Genomic DNA, 15,414 nt, shown 5'->3' with positions numbered 1-15,414 from the left:
CTTGACTTCCTGGGGTCATGGTCGCCTCCTACCTTAGCCTCCCAAGTAGCTGGAAGTACAGGCCTGTGACATTGGACTGTGCTAATTTTTTAGTTTTATATCATTATTACTTTGTAGAGATGGAGTCTCACTTTGTTGCCCAGCCAGGTGTCCAAGTTCTGACCTCAAGTGATCCTTCTGTCTACACTCCCAAAGTACTCAAATTATAGGCATGAGTCACTGTGCACAGGAGGTAAGAATCCCACATCAGGACCTCAAGTATTTTTGAAACACAAATACATAAGACCCACAAGCAGGACTATTGGCTGGAGACAGTGGGGTCACCTGAAGAAAATTTATTTGACCTGAATAGCAACTCCTCACCTCGGTCACTGGGATCCTGGACTATGGCACTGCTCCAGGCAGGCCTGGTTATCCTGCTGGAGGCAGCAATCCTCTTGAGCCTAGTGAAATGCGACTGGCTGTACCTCAATGATGTTGCACTGAGATTCTGCCAGTCAAGGTGTTACTTCAGTCTCCTGAGACCAGCCTCTTCTTCCAGATCCAGGAAGGTCAGTGCAGACGTGAATGGACTAGCTTTATTAAAGGGGATACTGAGTTGGTGGGGAGACTGCAAGACAGCACTCAAGTGGGGTTGAACTGGCCCAGTTGTGTCTGACTTCTCACTTGTAGTTCAAAAGAATGAATATAGAATGTTCTAGAAAAGCAACATCCTGAGAGGAAGAACAGGATCCTGTTCACCCTGACCAGAGAAGGGCAGGATCTGTTCCAGTCCCCCCAGAACAAGATGCCCTTCATTGTTTTAGGCAAACGCACCATACATCCCTGGAGCATGAAACTTGGGCTGGGCTGCCTTCCAGCCTCCCTCAGCTGGGATGCAAGTGGAGCACACACAGAGACTGAATCTGCACTGGGTGGTTTTCCTGAACCTTCGGGAGCAGCATGCACGAACCCCAGGCATCTGTTGTCCCTTGCTGCCAATCTGTAAGTAAGAAATTCACTTCCTATAACTTACTGTGTGTGCACGGGAAGATCTCTCACTCAACTCAGACACATTGGTAACCAGTGTGCAGTGAACCTGCTTCACAAGCAAGGTTGTGGAGAAATTGTAATCTTCATACATTTGGTGGGAATTGAAAATTCTGATGAACGCTTAGGCCCGGCTCGCGCAGGACCATAGTTTTTGTTGTGAGGGTTACAAGGTGGGAACAATCCCAGACGTAGAAATACCCTGCCATGGGTGAAACTTCCTGAGGATTTGAAAGATCCAGAGGTGCTCCTGGTCCAGATGCGGCTGCTGGAAGCCATGTTCGGCCCGGAAGGATCTCAAATCCCTTACATCGAGCAGGTGAGCAAGATCATGCTCATGCTGAAGGCTCTGGAGTCTTCAGACCTCACCGAGGTTGTCGTTTACGGCTTCTATTTGTGCAAGTGCCGGACCAAGTGGATGCTCCAGTCCATGACTGAGTGGCATTGCCAGCACCAGGAGCGAGGGATGCTCAAACTTGCGGAAAGCATGACTGCGGTTGAACTAGGCCCTTGGGTGAAGTGAGCCAGCTTCCAGCCAATGCAAAGAAGGCCAAGATGTAGAGATCAGGTTGTGGCCAGAGCTGGAATGGTAACTCCAGCTTGGTTTAAACTCTGCTCCAGCCTGATGAATTAAAATTAAAAAAAAAACACTGGGTGCCATGGCTCATGCCTGTTATCCAGCACTTTGGGAGGCTGAGGCAGGTGGATCACCTGAGGTTGGGAGCTTGGGAGCAGCCTGAACAACATGGAGAAACCCCGTCTACTAAAAATAAAAAAAAAATTAGCTGGGTGTGGTGGTGCATGCCTGTAATCCCAGCTACTTGGGAGGCTGAGGTAGGAAAATCACTAGAACCTGGGAGGCAGAGGTGAGCCAGATGTGCCATTGCCTCAAGCCTGAACAACAAGAACAAAATCTCAAAAGGGGGAAAGAAGAAAGAAATAAATAAAAGAAAGAAAAAGAAAGAAAGAAGAGGGCAGAGTATGATGGCTCAAGCCTGAATCAGCACTTTGGGAGGTGAGACAGAGTAGGATCACAGGGGTCAGGAGATTGAGACCATCACAAGCTAACTCTGGGTGAAACCCGTCTCACAAAATGCAAAAAACCTTGAGTATGATCGTGAGCGCCTGTAGTCAACTTCTCGGGAGGCTGAGACAGGAGAATCGGCGTGAACCAGCAGGAGAACAGAGCTGCAGTGAGCTGAGATCCAGCCACTGCCTCAACAAAATGAGACTCAAGATCTCAAAAAGAAAGAAAGAAAGAAGAGAGAGAGAGAGAGAGAGAGAGAAAAAGAGAGAGAAAAGAGAGAGAAAGAAGAAGAAAGAAAAACCATCTATCCTGGAGTTTTCTTGTAATTCTAAGTCTTATGAATACTCCTTTTTGAAGGTTATAATAAAAGGATTATTTTCAAAACAGAGGACTGCAGATCTGTATGAAGAGAACAGTATCATGGGACATTTCCTCAGCTCAAGATCCACCCTGGTCCATGGGACCATCATACATTCTAGTGAAAGACGCAAAGATTCTCCCAGGGGTAGAGGGATGAGGCAAAGGGAAGTCCACTCTTATCCTACCTATTCTACACAGTATGAAAGAAGTTCCAGCCAGTGGGAAATAAAAGGAAAGGAGATTAAAGTCACGGGCTGGATGTAGTGTCTAGGGCCCTGTGTCATGGCACCTTGGGAGATTCAAGAGGAATCACCAGAACTGTGGACCCATTAGGTATGTTACCTACAAGAATTTGTAAGAAGGCCATTTTCTTCTTTAAGCCAATCACTGTGTAGAGTAGCAATGAGGAAGGAGAATTGAAGCGAGGACAGGAGAAAAAAATAGTGTACTCTCAGAAAATATGATGGTTGCACAGGTCATCCCTTAACCTGTTACTGGATATGTTTTCATATCCTCATCCTATATTTATGTATTTACTGGATATATATATCAAAGGAGTTTGCAAATGTGGTCTAGTTAAGGATCTTTAGATAGACATTATCATGATTATATGGTCAAAGTGAACTAGAACCACAAAAGGTTCAATATCAAGAAGGATGCAGGTAGACCCTGAGGGACAGTGAGTGATCTATTTGCAAATAGAAGGATAAAACCAATTTATCTAGCCTTTAAAGATAGAGGCGGGTAGGTGGCTCAAACCTGTAATCCCAGCACTTTGGGAGGCCAGGGCAGTGGGATCCGCGAGGTCAGGGTCAGGCTCACCATCCCAGCATGGAAGCTAACATGGTGAGAACCCGTCTCCACTAAAAATACAAAGCTGGCAGGCGAGGAGTGGCGAGAGCCTGTAGTCCCAGCTACTCGGGAGGCTGAGGCAGGAGAATGCGGCGTGAACCAGGGTAGACTGCAGTGGAGCTGAACCTAAGAAGGCGACAAGCCAGAGACTCAAATCCTCAAAAAAAAAAAACAAAACAAAAAAACAAAGGATAAAACAGAAGCAGGCCTGGCTGAGTGAAGCTCCACGCCTGTAATCCCATGGCACTTCCAGGAGGCCAGTAGTAGGATCTACCAGTCAGGAGATCAGGAACCATCCTAGCTAACTTTCTGGTGAAACCCGTCTCACCATCCTAAAAAAAACTAGCTTGAGCCAGTGAGGCGCCCTGTAGTCAACTTCTCGGGAGGCTGAGGCAGAATACGTGAACCAGGGAGGCTTGCAGTGAGAATCCATGCCTGCACTCCAGCCTGGGCGACCGTGAGACTCTGTCTCAAAAAAAAGAAGGAAGCAGGCGGGGCAGCGTGGCTCATGCCTGTAATCCAGCACTTTGGGAGGCTGAAGTGAGGCCCGGATCACAAGGTCAAGAGATCCGAGACCATCCTGGTTAATGTGGGGAAAAGAAGAGAATCAGCCTGTGCTGTGTCTATAGAAAGAAGTAGACATAAGAGACTCCATTTTATTCTATATTTGAGATGCACAGTAATCTAGCTGACCCTATCCCCAACCTTGTCGTGCAAAAGAGACTATGCGCTGTATGGTGACTCAAGGTTTAATGGATTTTGGGCTGTGCAGGATGTGTGTCTTTGTTAAAACAAGTGCCTGAAGGCAGCGGCTTGCTGGTTAAAAAGTCATCACCATTCTCATAGGTATTTCAACTACAGGGACATGCGTGCGTGTTACCACGGCCAAAGGTAGGGACCTCTGCCTAGGAAGCTAGGTGTTGGCCAGAGTTTCTCCCCATATGAGAGGCGAAACAATGCGCTGAAAGGTTTGTGGAGATGTTTGCGCCATGCATCTCAAGGCTGTATTTTCCTTTAAACTTAATTCATGTCACAGAGATTTTTGTTCCTATGTCTTACTGCTGATTTCCTCCCTACAATGATCCTATTGTCCAGCCACTCCCTTATCTTTAAGATGGTAAAGATAATTATCAATAAATACTAAGGGAACTCAGAGACCGGTGCCGGCGTGGGTCCTCTGTAAGCTGAGTGCCGGTCCCCTGGGCCCACTTTTTCTTTCTCTATACTTTGTCCCTGTGTCTCATTTCTTTTCTCAAGTCTCTTGTTCCACCTAATGAGAAACGCCCACAGGTGTGGAGGGGAAGGCCACCCCTTCAGGTTAACATGATGAAACCCTGTCTCTACTAAAAATACAAAACATTATCTGGGTGTGCTTGTAGTCCCAGCTACTCGGGAGGCTGAGGAAGAGAATCGCTTGAATCGGGGAGGTGGAAGTTGCAGTAAGCCAAGATCATGCCACTGCACTTCATCCAGGGACACAAGAGTGAAACTCCGTCTCAGAAAAAAACATGGAGGAAGTGAACTATGAGTCAGAGGATGTAAGTGGCCTCTGGAACCTATAAAGGGTAAGAAAATAAATTCTTCCCTGGAGATTCATGAAGAATCACGGAACTGTGGACCCATATTAGATATGTGACCTACAGAATTGTGAAAGAATAAATCTTTGTTTTAAGCCAATCACTGTGTGGTAGCAGTAAGAATCTGATGAAATAATTTTATGTAGAAAATTCCAGCCGGGCGCGGTGGCTCAAGCCTGTAATCCCAGCACTTTGGGAGGCCGAGGCAGGCGGATCACGAGGTCAGGAGATCGAGACCATCCTGGCTAACACAGTGAAACCCCGTCTCTACTAAAAATACAAAAAAAAACTTAGCCGGGCGAGGTGGCAGGCGCCTGTAGTCCCAGCTACTCGGGAGGCTGAGGCAGGAGAATGGCGTGAACCCGGGAGGGGGAGCTTGCAGTGAGCTGAGATCCGGCCACTGCACTCCAGCCTGGGTGTCAGAGCGGAGACTCCATCTCAAAAAAAAAAAAATAATAAAAATAAAAAAGAAAATTCCAAAAAATCTACAAAAATCTCTAAACAAGAAAAATGTAAAGGTGGCAAGGTGTAAGATCAACATACAGCAATCTTGTATATTTCATCAACCAGGCATGGCAGCTCACGCCTGTAATCCCAGCACTTTGAAAGGCCAAGGCAGGTAGATCACTTGAGTGCAGGAGTTTGAGACCAGCCTGGGTAACACGGCAAAACCCTGTCTCTACAAAACACGAAAATTAGCAGGCCATGGTGGCACGCACCTGCAGTCTCAGCTACTCGGGCAGCAGGGGTGGGAGGATCACTTAAGGCTGCAGGACACAGGTTCCACTTAGCTGACATCGTTCCACTGCACTATACCCTGGTGACAGAGTAAGACCTTGTCTCAAAAAAAATAATAATCTTGCATATTTCTGTACACTAGCAATTTACACATGAAAGCTGATATTAAAAATAAAATACCATGTATGATTGCTCCATTAAAAATATAGGTCAGCCGGGCATGGAGGAACATGACTGTAATTCCAGCACTTTGGGAGGCCAAGGCGGGCAGATCACTTGAGGTCAGGAGTTTGAGACCAGCCTGGCCAACATGGTGAAACCCCATCTCTACTAAAAATACAAAGATTAGCCGCAGTGATGGTGCGTGCCCGTAATCCCAGCTAATTGGGAGGCTGAGGGAAGAGAATTGGTTGAACTCAGGAGACAGAGGTTGCAGTGAGCCAAGATCACACCAATGTACCCCAGCCAGGGCAAAAGTGAGATTGTGTCTCAAAAAAAAAAAAAAAAGGTCAAAGAAATACGTGTCAAAATATTCACAGAACAGTTATGTTAAAACTAAAAAATGCTGATGAAGGAAACCAAAGACACCAAATACAGACGCATATACAATGTACATTTATTGGAAGATTCTACTGAAAGCAATATGAAATTATACCAAATCGACACACAGGGTTAACACATTTCCTAATCAAGGCATTCTGCAGATACTAACAAAGTTATCCAATTATGTAGAAAGGCAATGAAACAAACAAAAAACCCCAAACCCCGAAATCTAAAATAGCTAAAACATCCGAATCACAACAGAAAGACTGAAATCACTTCATGTGATTTTAATTCTTCTAACATAGTAAAAGCACTTTTTTCCTTTTTCATATTTACAGGAAACCTAGTTTGTACTTCCAATTGTCTTGTGTTGCATACTAATGTCACAACATTTTCTTTCCACACAACATGTGGCCTCTAAATTTTCACTCAAGTAAGACACTGAAGAAATGTATTAAACAAGGAATCTGGGCTGCAATTTATAAAAAAGATTTTTAGTGGCCGGGCGCGGTGGCTCAAGCCTGTAATCCCAGCACTTTGGGAGGCCGAGACGGGTGGATCACGAGGTCAGGAGATCGAGACCATCTCCACAATGCAGTCCCCTGTCTAAAGCAAGAAAACTCAGTCATGCAGGTGATACCGGTGTCCCAGCTACTGGGATGGAGGAGAACAGACAAACCCAGATACGAGTTTGGGTGAGGGGAGTTCGAGATCCGCCTGCACCTTTTGAAGCCTGAGTTTTATTCCTCAAAAAAAGATTTTGAAAGTAACTAAGAATGGCCATTGTAACACTTTAAGAGAGATTAGGCTCTTTCGTTATCCCAATGAATGCTGTCCCAACTCACAGAACTGCAGCTCATAACCCTGGGATCTGTTAATCAATGCATGGCATCCCCTAAATGCCAAGTTCAATAACCACAAGCACCCACCCATTGCTTTTGGCCTTGTAGACACGAGCTTTTGCTCTGTTGCCCAGGCTGGTCTTCAACTTCTGGGCTCAAGTGATTTTTCCCACCTTGGCCTCTCGAAGTGCTGAGATTACAGGTGTGAGCCACCCCACTCAGCCCTAAAAAAATTGCTTCATACCATAATCTGACAACGACATTTCCACAGCTTTTGGCAAAATGCTCTTCTAGTAAAATCTTATCTATTGTATAATAAATATATATCAATAAATATTTGAACAAATACTGATTTTATAATAAACACTTTTCTACAATAATTTTCATGGAACTAGGGTAAAATATATCTCAGGCAACTTCATTAGACACTTTACTAAACAGTAATTCACAAGCATTTTCAATAATCACAGGTGCAGTGAAACCTACATGTCCAGCCAAGAGGAATGTAACCAGCTATCACCACCAAGAAAACTGGGGTCTTTCCCAACCAAGAAGTGCTCCCTCATTTGGCACCGGGTGGAAGTTCAAACCACAAGTATGTACCCAAACCCCAGCCTTACCCTTCAACAATCATAACACCCAAAGTAGTCACCTATCCCAGTTCTTTCATGACATTTTTGGACCAACTGGGGAAGTCTAAGCTGCTTTCCTCAGAAAGCCTTATTATGTAATAAACATTCTCAGACCACTTCAGTATATAGCATCATCATTCCCAATATCCAAGTCAAACCTTAGGTGGACGTCAAACAAGTTCTAGTGGAGGCCAGGTGCATGGCTCACGCCTGTAATCCTAACACTTTGGGAAGCTGAGGTGATTTGAGCCCAAGAGTTGCAGTCCAGCTGGGCAACATTGTGAAACCTCTTTAACGAAAAACAACCCAAAATTAGCTGGGTGTGCTGGTGTGCGCCTGCAGTCACAGCTATTCATGAGGCTAAGGTAGGAGGATCACTTGAGCCGGGGAGGTTGAGGCTGCAGTGAACCCTAATTGTGCCACTGCACTCCAGCCTGTGCAAGAGACTTTGCCTCAAATTTTTAAAAACATTTTTTTCAAGGTTCTGGTGGAGTGGGCAAAAGTTCAAATTACCACAAAGGTTGTGAGGGTGAATATATGAAGTTCCAAGTTAAAATACCAAACAAAGCAAAACACAATTCCCTTCTGTGTGTCCACCCTTACGAGGAAATTTATGAACATTAATAATTTCAAATTATGTCACTGAGCACAAGAACAAAAAAGAGATTGTTACACTATTTTTAACCTTATCCCCACATTTTTATCTCATATTTGTCATATTTGTATTTTTGCTTCATAAAAATGAAAGTGTGTGCCATGGGTCTAATTTGGCACACAAGAAAAAGGCACATAGAAATATGATACAGCGAACATTCGCCAAGGGCGATGAACACATTTGAGGGTATAGGATGCTGGAATTGCACTGCTATGGGATTTTCACTGTACCCACAGAAGCATTCTAGGGCAGAGTACAGACACAATCATTCAAGTACTAAATATGATTGCTCATATTCACATTTACCTAAGGATATGTACCCAAAGGACATGTTGTTTCATTTCACAACCAGAAAACTTGCTCTGGATGCTCCAATCTTAAAATCCCAATGGTGCACTACTGTGTGCAAGTATCCATCTTCCTGAGGTGGGATGAAATTATGATGGTAGGAAAGACATGATTCACTCACTTAGGAAAAATGAAACTTTATTAGTACAAACATGAGAGCTACATACATTCTAAATCAAACAGTTGCAACTTATAATGCCAAGAACTAAATGTGAATCCTACTCAAGAATATGCTGATCTGGGCGGCCGGGCGCGGTGGCTCATGCCTGTAATCCCAGCACTTTCCGGCTGAGGCGGATGGATCACCTGAGGTCAGGAGTTTGAGACCAGCGTGGCCAACATGGTGAAACCCCATCTCTACTAAAAATACGCACCTGTAATCCCAGCTACTTGGGAGGCTGAGACAGAATTGCTTGAAACAGGGAGGCAGAGGTTGTAGTGAGCCGAGATTGTGCCACCACACTCCAGCCTGGGTGACAAGGGTGAGACTCTGTGTCATATAAAAAAAGAATATGCTGATCTGGTCATTTTGATTAAACGCTCAACTGTGATATCTGTTCTTTCTTCCATTTCAAAAATGAGGCTGGGCGCAATGGCTCATGCCTGTAATCCCAGCACTTTGGGAGGCTGAGGTGAACGTATCACTTGAGGTCAGGAGTTGGAGACCTGCTTGGCCAACATGGTAAACCCTGTCTCTACAAAAAATACAAAAATGAACTGGGTGTGGTGGCACACACCTGTAGTCTCAGCTACTTAGGAGGCTAAGGCAGAAGGATTGCTTGAACCCAGGAGGCGGAGGGTGCAGTGACCCAAGAACACACCACTACACTCCAGCCTTGGCAACAGAGTGAGACACTATCTCGGGGAAAAAAAAAAAAAACAAACTATTTCTCATTAGTCTTTGCTAAACAGCAGCTACTGCTATTCAACGGAGAAAGCGTCTACCTTTTTCCTTGCATTATTTCTACTATATAATCAGACACTAGCAACCTATTACTCTCTTCCCATTAATAACCCATGCCTTAAGATCACGGCATACTCTATTTCATGGTCAGTTGGTGGCAACTGAAGCACTGTGCACTTAGGTCGGGAGAAAGTGTGTTGACTGCAACAGTATGATGATGGTCATCAGAGTTTTATGTTACTCTGCCCACCTCTCCATGCTCTCTAAATCAGACAATATTTAATCTGAAAAGGCAATGTCCTTCTTCATCAGGAAACTGGATAGAAATAATCCTCAGCTAATGAATTCAGTCCTGTCATCCTACTAATTCTTTCCCAGGAACCACAGTGAATGGCCTGTATGGAAGGCACGTGAAGAGATTTTAAAGTCATAAAGTAGCCTTTTCTACGGACCCCAAATAATTGAATTTTTTGTAGCCTGAATAAAACTGGTCATTTACATACCGTTGCACCTTTGATATACATCATGTCATGAGAATCAACATACGTTGACTTAGCATTATTCTGCAGAATGCAATATCATAGATTAGTATCAGAGAACTAGAGATTGAGTTCCTTCATGTGTAAATCCTATCTGTGTTCCATAGTAATTGTCCTTGAATAATGACCCGAGTACACACAATCCATCTGTGTGGTTTCACCCTCCACAGTGATGTGGTGATGTCTAGTGATTTGGCAGGCCTTGATAAAGCCTGTGTCACACACATTTAATTTATGATTTCCAGTTAGTATGGACTCTCTGATGTTGATTAATGCTAGAATTCATGATGATGGTTTGCCATACACAGTTTGTAGGGACTCTCATGAATGAATTCTCTGATGCTGTGCAAGGTCAGAATTGTGACTAAAGACCTTAATGCACAGGGTGCATTTGTAAGGCTTCTCTCCAATATGAATTCTATGGTGATTGGTGAGGGAAGACTTGTGAGTGAAGATCTTGCCACATTCTTTACACTCATGAGATTTCTTCTCAGTATGGATTGCAAGATGGGCAGTAAGGCCTGAACACCCTCGAAATGCTTTGCCACATTTATTACATCTGTAAGGCCTCTCTCCAGTATGAATTATTTGATGTCTTGTAAGGTATGACGCTTGATTAAAGACCTTGCCACATTCATTACATTTGTAAGGCTTCTCTCCTGTATGAATTTTCTGATGGCATACGAGGTTTGAACTCCGACTGAAGACCTTGCCACATTTGTTACATTTGTAAGGCTTCTCTCCAGTATGAATTCTACGATGACTGGTTAGAGAAGACTTGTACCTGAAGACTTTGCCACATTCTTTACATTCGTAAGGTTTCTCTCCACTATGGATTAGAAAATGGGCAGTAAGGTCTGAAAACTCTCTAAACGCTGTGCCACATTTATTACATTTGTAAGGTTTCTCATCAGTATGAATTTTTCGATGTCGTATAAGGTCTGATTTCTGACTAAAGATCTTGCCACACTGATTGCATCCGTAAGGTCTCTCTCTAGTATGAATTCTCTGATGAGAGGTCAGTAAACACTTGCGCCCAAACACCTTGTCACATTCTTTACATTTGTAAGGTTTCCTTCCAGTGTGAATTAGCTGATGGGTTATGAGGCTGGACCGCACTGAAAATGCTTTGCCACATTCTTTACATTTGTAAGGTTTCTCACCAGTATGAACTGTTTGATGTTCTGCTAGATATGAATGGCGACTAAAGACCTTGCCACATTTATTACAACTGTAAGGTTTCTCTCCAGTATGAATTTTTTCATGTCGTACAAGGTGTGCAATTTGATTGAAGACCTTGTCACATTCATGACATTTGTAAGGCTTCTCTCCTGTATGAATTCTTTGATGTTGTGCAAGTTTTGAACTGCTTCGAAAGACCTTGTCACATTCATGACATTTGTAAGGTTTCTCTCCAGTATGAATTCTTTGATGTTGTGAAAGGTTTGAATTGCTACTAAAGAGCTTGCCACATTCATGACATTTGTAAGGCTTCTCTCCAGTATGCATTCTTCGATGTATCACAAGCTTTGAACTGCAACTAAAGACCTTGCCACATTCATTGCACTGGTAAGGATTATCTGCATTACGGATTACTTGATGGTTAGAAAGGCTTGCAGATGCTCTAAAGACTTGGCCAAGCTCATTACATTTATAAGCTTTTTCCCTAATGTGTGCTTTCTGTTCTTGTGGAAGTAATGGAGCATCATCAAAATTATTTCTATGTTTATTTAAAAGGTGGGATTTGACACTGGAAGAAATTTTTTCAAGCAGTGAAACTGAGAAGTTGTCACTGATGAGTTTTTCAATATGCTTAGACCCAGAAATTTTCCTTTCAGCTTCAAATAGCTGCAGATCATTCAGATGTAACTGAGAAGTGAATCCAAGTTGACTTTTACAAGGCTTGTTTCCTGCATTACTTCCCAATTTAGAGCTCCTCTCTAAAACAGAAAGAAAAGAATGGAACTTCAACCCATGATAATGGCATCTTTAGTGTCTGACAGAGGGTCCAGATTCTGCCTCACCTAACTCAGACATTGGTAGGAGTTTCAGCATATTGTGTATATCATGCCGGCAGTGCAGAAAACAGAAGGAACTGAGGTGATGCACTGGAGCAGTGGGGAATCTGCAGGAGTCAAGAGAATTATGGGTAAATCTGAAAGAGATTATGAGCAGAGAAATACAACAGAAACTGAAAGCTTCTGGGAAGAAGCAGGGATGAGCCTCTTAGGGAAAATCAGAAAGCCGAGAGCAGCTGCATAGACATTAATAATGGTACTTCCACAAACCAGAAAAATCACATCCCCAGAAAAGGACTGAGTGTTCCCACATGTAGGAAGCTAAAGGCCCAAGAGATGTGACCAACTCAGCATTCCACTGGAGAATATATGATCAAACAGCAAACTGTTTATCATGAATGCAGGATGTGGGCAAACTCACGACTGTACCTGCCACCAGAAGATTTGCTGAAGGCAATCACTCCCTGGTGCCGTGCTCATTGCAATTATCTACTGGGACATCTAGAGCCTATTGTTTGAAGAATGCAGTATTGCAAGCCTGCTGCAAATTAAGCCGCTGACCAATAATCACCACCCCCCTTTCCCTATCTCCTTTACCCAATAAAATGCAAAGGGCTCTAAAGCTCAGGGTCCTTGTTTAATAGAAGCCAGGAGCCCCCAACCCCTTCTTCCAAATATACTCCTTTGTCTTTTATTCCCACATTTGCGCCCTTTGTTCAGTCCCCCAAGGTCTGTGCAGGTGGCAACTGGTGACCCAGAACAGGGACTCCAAGGATGTCTACAAGTGGCCTCCAAACACAGGACTTTGAGGACACAAAGAAGGTTCTGCTGGAGCAGAGGAACTGAAATTGACAAGGTGAACGCAGAACCCTGGATGAGTATGCTGGCAGCAGATATAAGGTCAGTGCCCTAAAGAGGTACTAAGCGCGATACAAGGTCACTGCTCTAAAGTACTGGGAACGGTAAGTTTTCTGAATCAGGGTAACATGGGGCAGAATTTGTCTGCTGAAGAAAAACACTATGTGTAGTTGTTTAATCTATTGAGACAGTCTGGAGCTCAGGTTAATTCACAGACATTAAGCCTCTGTAGGAGACTATTATGCATAACCCATGGTTTCCACAGGCAGGCGCTCTTGATGTGGAAACCTAGGACAGAGCAGAAGGATTAAAAAAGGCTCATCATAAAGGTCTTAAAGTTGATTCTTCTGTCTTCTCCACGTGGAGTCTAGTTTGTACTGTTCTGCCATTATCTCATTATTCTGCTGGGCAGCAGGTTGAGTCTAAAAATCTGAATCTGTTGTCCCACCCACAGATCCAATTGAAAATAAAAAACATGAGAGGGAAGATAAAAATTGTTTTTTACCGCCCCCTCCAGTTGCAGGAACAACTGTACCACTTCCTTTGGGAGCAGAAATAGAGACCCCAGTACAAAGAATTTTACACTCTGCTGCCACAGCTGGAGAGCCCTTAGGACCTTGCACTTTTCCTATTTCCATAAGGCCTGATCCAATCTGCACCAGTTTATTCATGAAAACACCCTGCTAGAGTTTAGTTGTTGAAGGAATTAAAAACGACTGTAGTTAATAATGGAATACTGAACTCACTCACTTTAGGATTGCTAGAATCCGTACTCGGTGCTATGTGCCTTCTACTTTTTGATGTAAAATATTTGGCTCAAACTTGTCTGCTAGTGCATATCTGACATGGAATTTAAACTAGCAAGAACTGTGCAGACCAAGCTAGACAGAATCTTGCCGCTTGTCAAGGAGACATTACAGAGGATATGCTATTGGGTAATGACCCTTATTCAGACCTGGAACATTAAATGGCACTCCCAGATCCTGCTTATCAGCAGTGTTCACAAGCTGCTAAGTGCATATGGGTCACAATTCCAGAAGCGGGAGTCCCAGTACAATCCTTTTTGCATATCATGCAAGGGTTGTAGGAGCCCTATGCGCAATTTCTTGCAAGATTACAAGAGGCAGTGAAGCGTCAAATTCCTCACACTGCTGCTGCCGAAATGTTAACCTTAACTTTAGCTTTTGAGAAGGCAAACATGGATTGTAAATGTGCACTGGCACCTGTAAAGTGTACAAAAAATGTGGGAAATTTTCTCAGAGCTTGTCAGGATGTAGGAACTGAGCTTCATCGCTCTTCAATGTTAGCTGAAGCATGGCTAATTTAGTACTTGACAAATCTAACAGCAGCAAAGGATCAAACCCTAAAGTGGAAAAATGTTATACCTGCAGAAAAACCAGACATTGAAAAAAGGAATGCCGCCAGATTTCAGGACAGAAAGGACCTTACAATGCAGTGCCCCCCTCCAGTGGAAAAAACGGCAGGACTCTGTCCTCACTGTAACAAACGAAATCACTGGGCTAATCAGTGCCACTCAAGGTTTCATCAGAATGGCACCCCGCCCCCCCAGGTTGGGAAACAAGAAGGGGGCCTGGACCCAGGCACCTCAAACAATGAGGTCATTCTTAGTTCAGACCACAACCCCATTTCAGGGGTGGGTCCCAGGAGAAACATTGATTCCCTCACCCCAGAAACACTAGGAAGTACAGGATTAGATCTCCCAGTCAGAGAAATAACAGTAGTTGGTGGAGACAAACCTACCAAAATTCCCACTGGCATTTGGGGACATTTACCAACAGGATACATGGGACTAATTTTAGGCAAAAGCCACCTTAACTTGCAAGGCATCACTGTAGTCCCAGGACTGATTGACTCCGATTATGAAGGAGAAATTCAAGTAGTTTTAATGTTATAAGATCTTTGGGTTTTTGAACCGGGAGAATATACTGCTCAGCTATTGCTTAGTCCCTGCAAATTACACCTGTCTTCACAAAACGAGAAACGAGGAAATAAAGGCTTTGGGAGCACAATTACATGGGAAATCTATCCCAACCCACAGCCTCTAACAGACCCACCTGCGTAGTACAAATTAAAGGAAAGAAATTGTATGGGTGAATGGACACAAGAGCTGATGTGTCAGTAATATCCAGTAAAGACTGGCACCCAGCATGGTCTCTGAGACTAACCTCCACATCCCTAGTGGGAGTAGGAGCAGCTAAAAGTGTTCAACAGAGTGCTGAGATTTTACCTTGTCTTGGTCCGGATGGACAAGCACGTACTTTCCAGCCTTATGTTGCAAATACAGCCATCAATTTACAGGGTCAAGACTTACAGCATGGGATGAGAGACTTACGAATGAAAACTTTGGTAACCCAGGATTTAAAATGTTGAAGGACATGGGATATCAGAGTAGAAAAGGCTTAGGGAAATTCCTGCAAGGAAACCCTAATCCGTTATCAGTAACTGGAAAAACAGAAAAGGGCTAGGACGTC

At 43.8% G+C, this 15,414-nt stretch overlaps 2 protein-coding genes across 12 annotated transcripts in view; one reads left to right on the top strand and one right to left on the bottom strand.

The window, feature by feature from the left end:
- The first annotated feature begins 1,144 nt into the window (after nucleotides 1-1,144).
- Nucleotides 1,145-1,704, top strand: LOC101004901 (developmental pluripotency-associated 5 protein-like). Its single transcript, XM_021930411.2, has one exon. It carries the CDS (start codon nucleotides 1,289-1,291, stop codon nucleotides 1,550-1,552), a length of 264 nt encoding a protein of 87 aa, XP_021786103.1. The 5' UTR covers nucleotides 1,145-1,288; the 3' UTR covers nucleotides 1,553-1,704.
- A 7,020-nt stretch (nucleotides 1,705-8,724) lies between these two features.
- The window catches only part of ZNF528 (zinc finger protein 528), a 51,717-nt gene continuing 45,027 nt past the window's right edge, over nucleotides 8,725-15,414 (bottom strand). For 9 of the 11 annotated variants that reach the window (XM_009195158.3, XM_017952967.3, XM_009195155.4 and 6 more), the window contains one exon: nucleotides 8,725-11,986. In XM_009195158.3, coding sequence (XP_009193422.2) covers nucleotides 10,368-11,986 — 1,619 coding nt within the window. In that variant the 3' untranslated portion in view covers nucleotides 8,725-10,367. Of the gene's footprint in view, nucleotides 11,987-12,070; nucleotides 12,172-15,414 lie in introns of all 11 variants that reach the window. The other 2 variants (XM_031660195.1, XM_009195159.3) reach the window with 1 other exon arrangement.

Source organism: Papio anubis, chromosome 20 (genome assembly GCF_008728515.1).
Source record: "Papio anubis isolate 15944 chromosome 20, Panubis1.0, whole genome shotgun sequence".
Classification (NCBI taxonomy): Eukaryota; Metazoa; Chordata; class Mammalia; order Primates; family Cercopithecidae; genus Papio; species Papio anubis.
Note: the sequence above shows the minus strand (reverse complement) of the source record. Positions and strands in the feature narration are given on the sequence as shown.

Excerpts from the sequence above, each read along its gene's own strand:
- LOC101004901 (XM_021930411.2), top strand. The coding sequence starts at position 1,289 with ATGCGGCTGCTGGAAGCCATGTTCGGCCCGGAAGGATCTCAAATCCCT.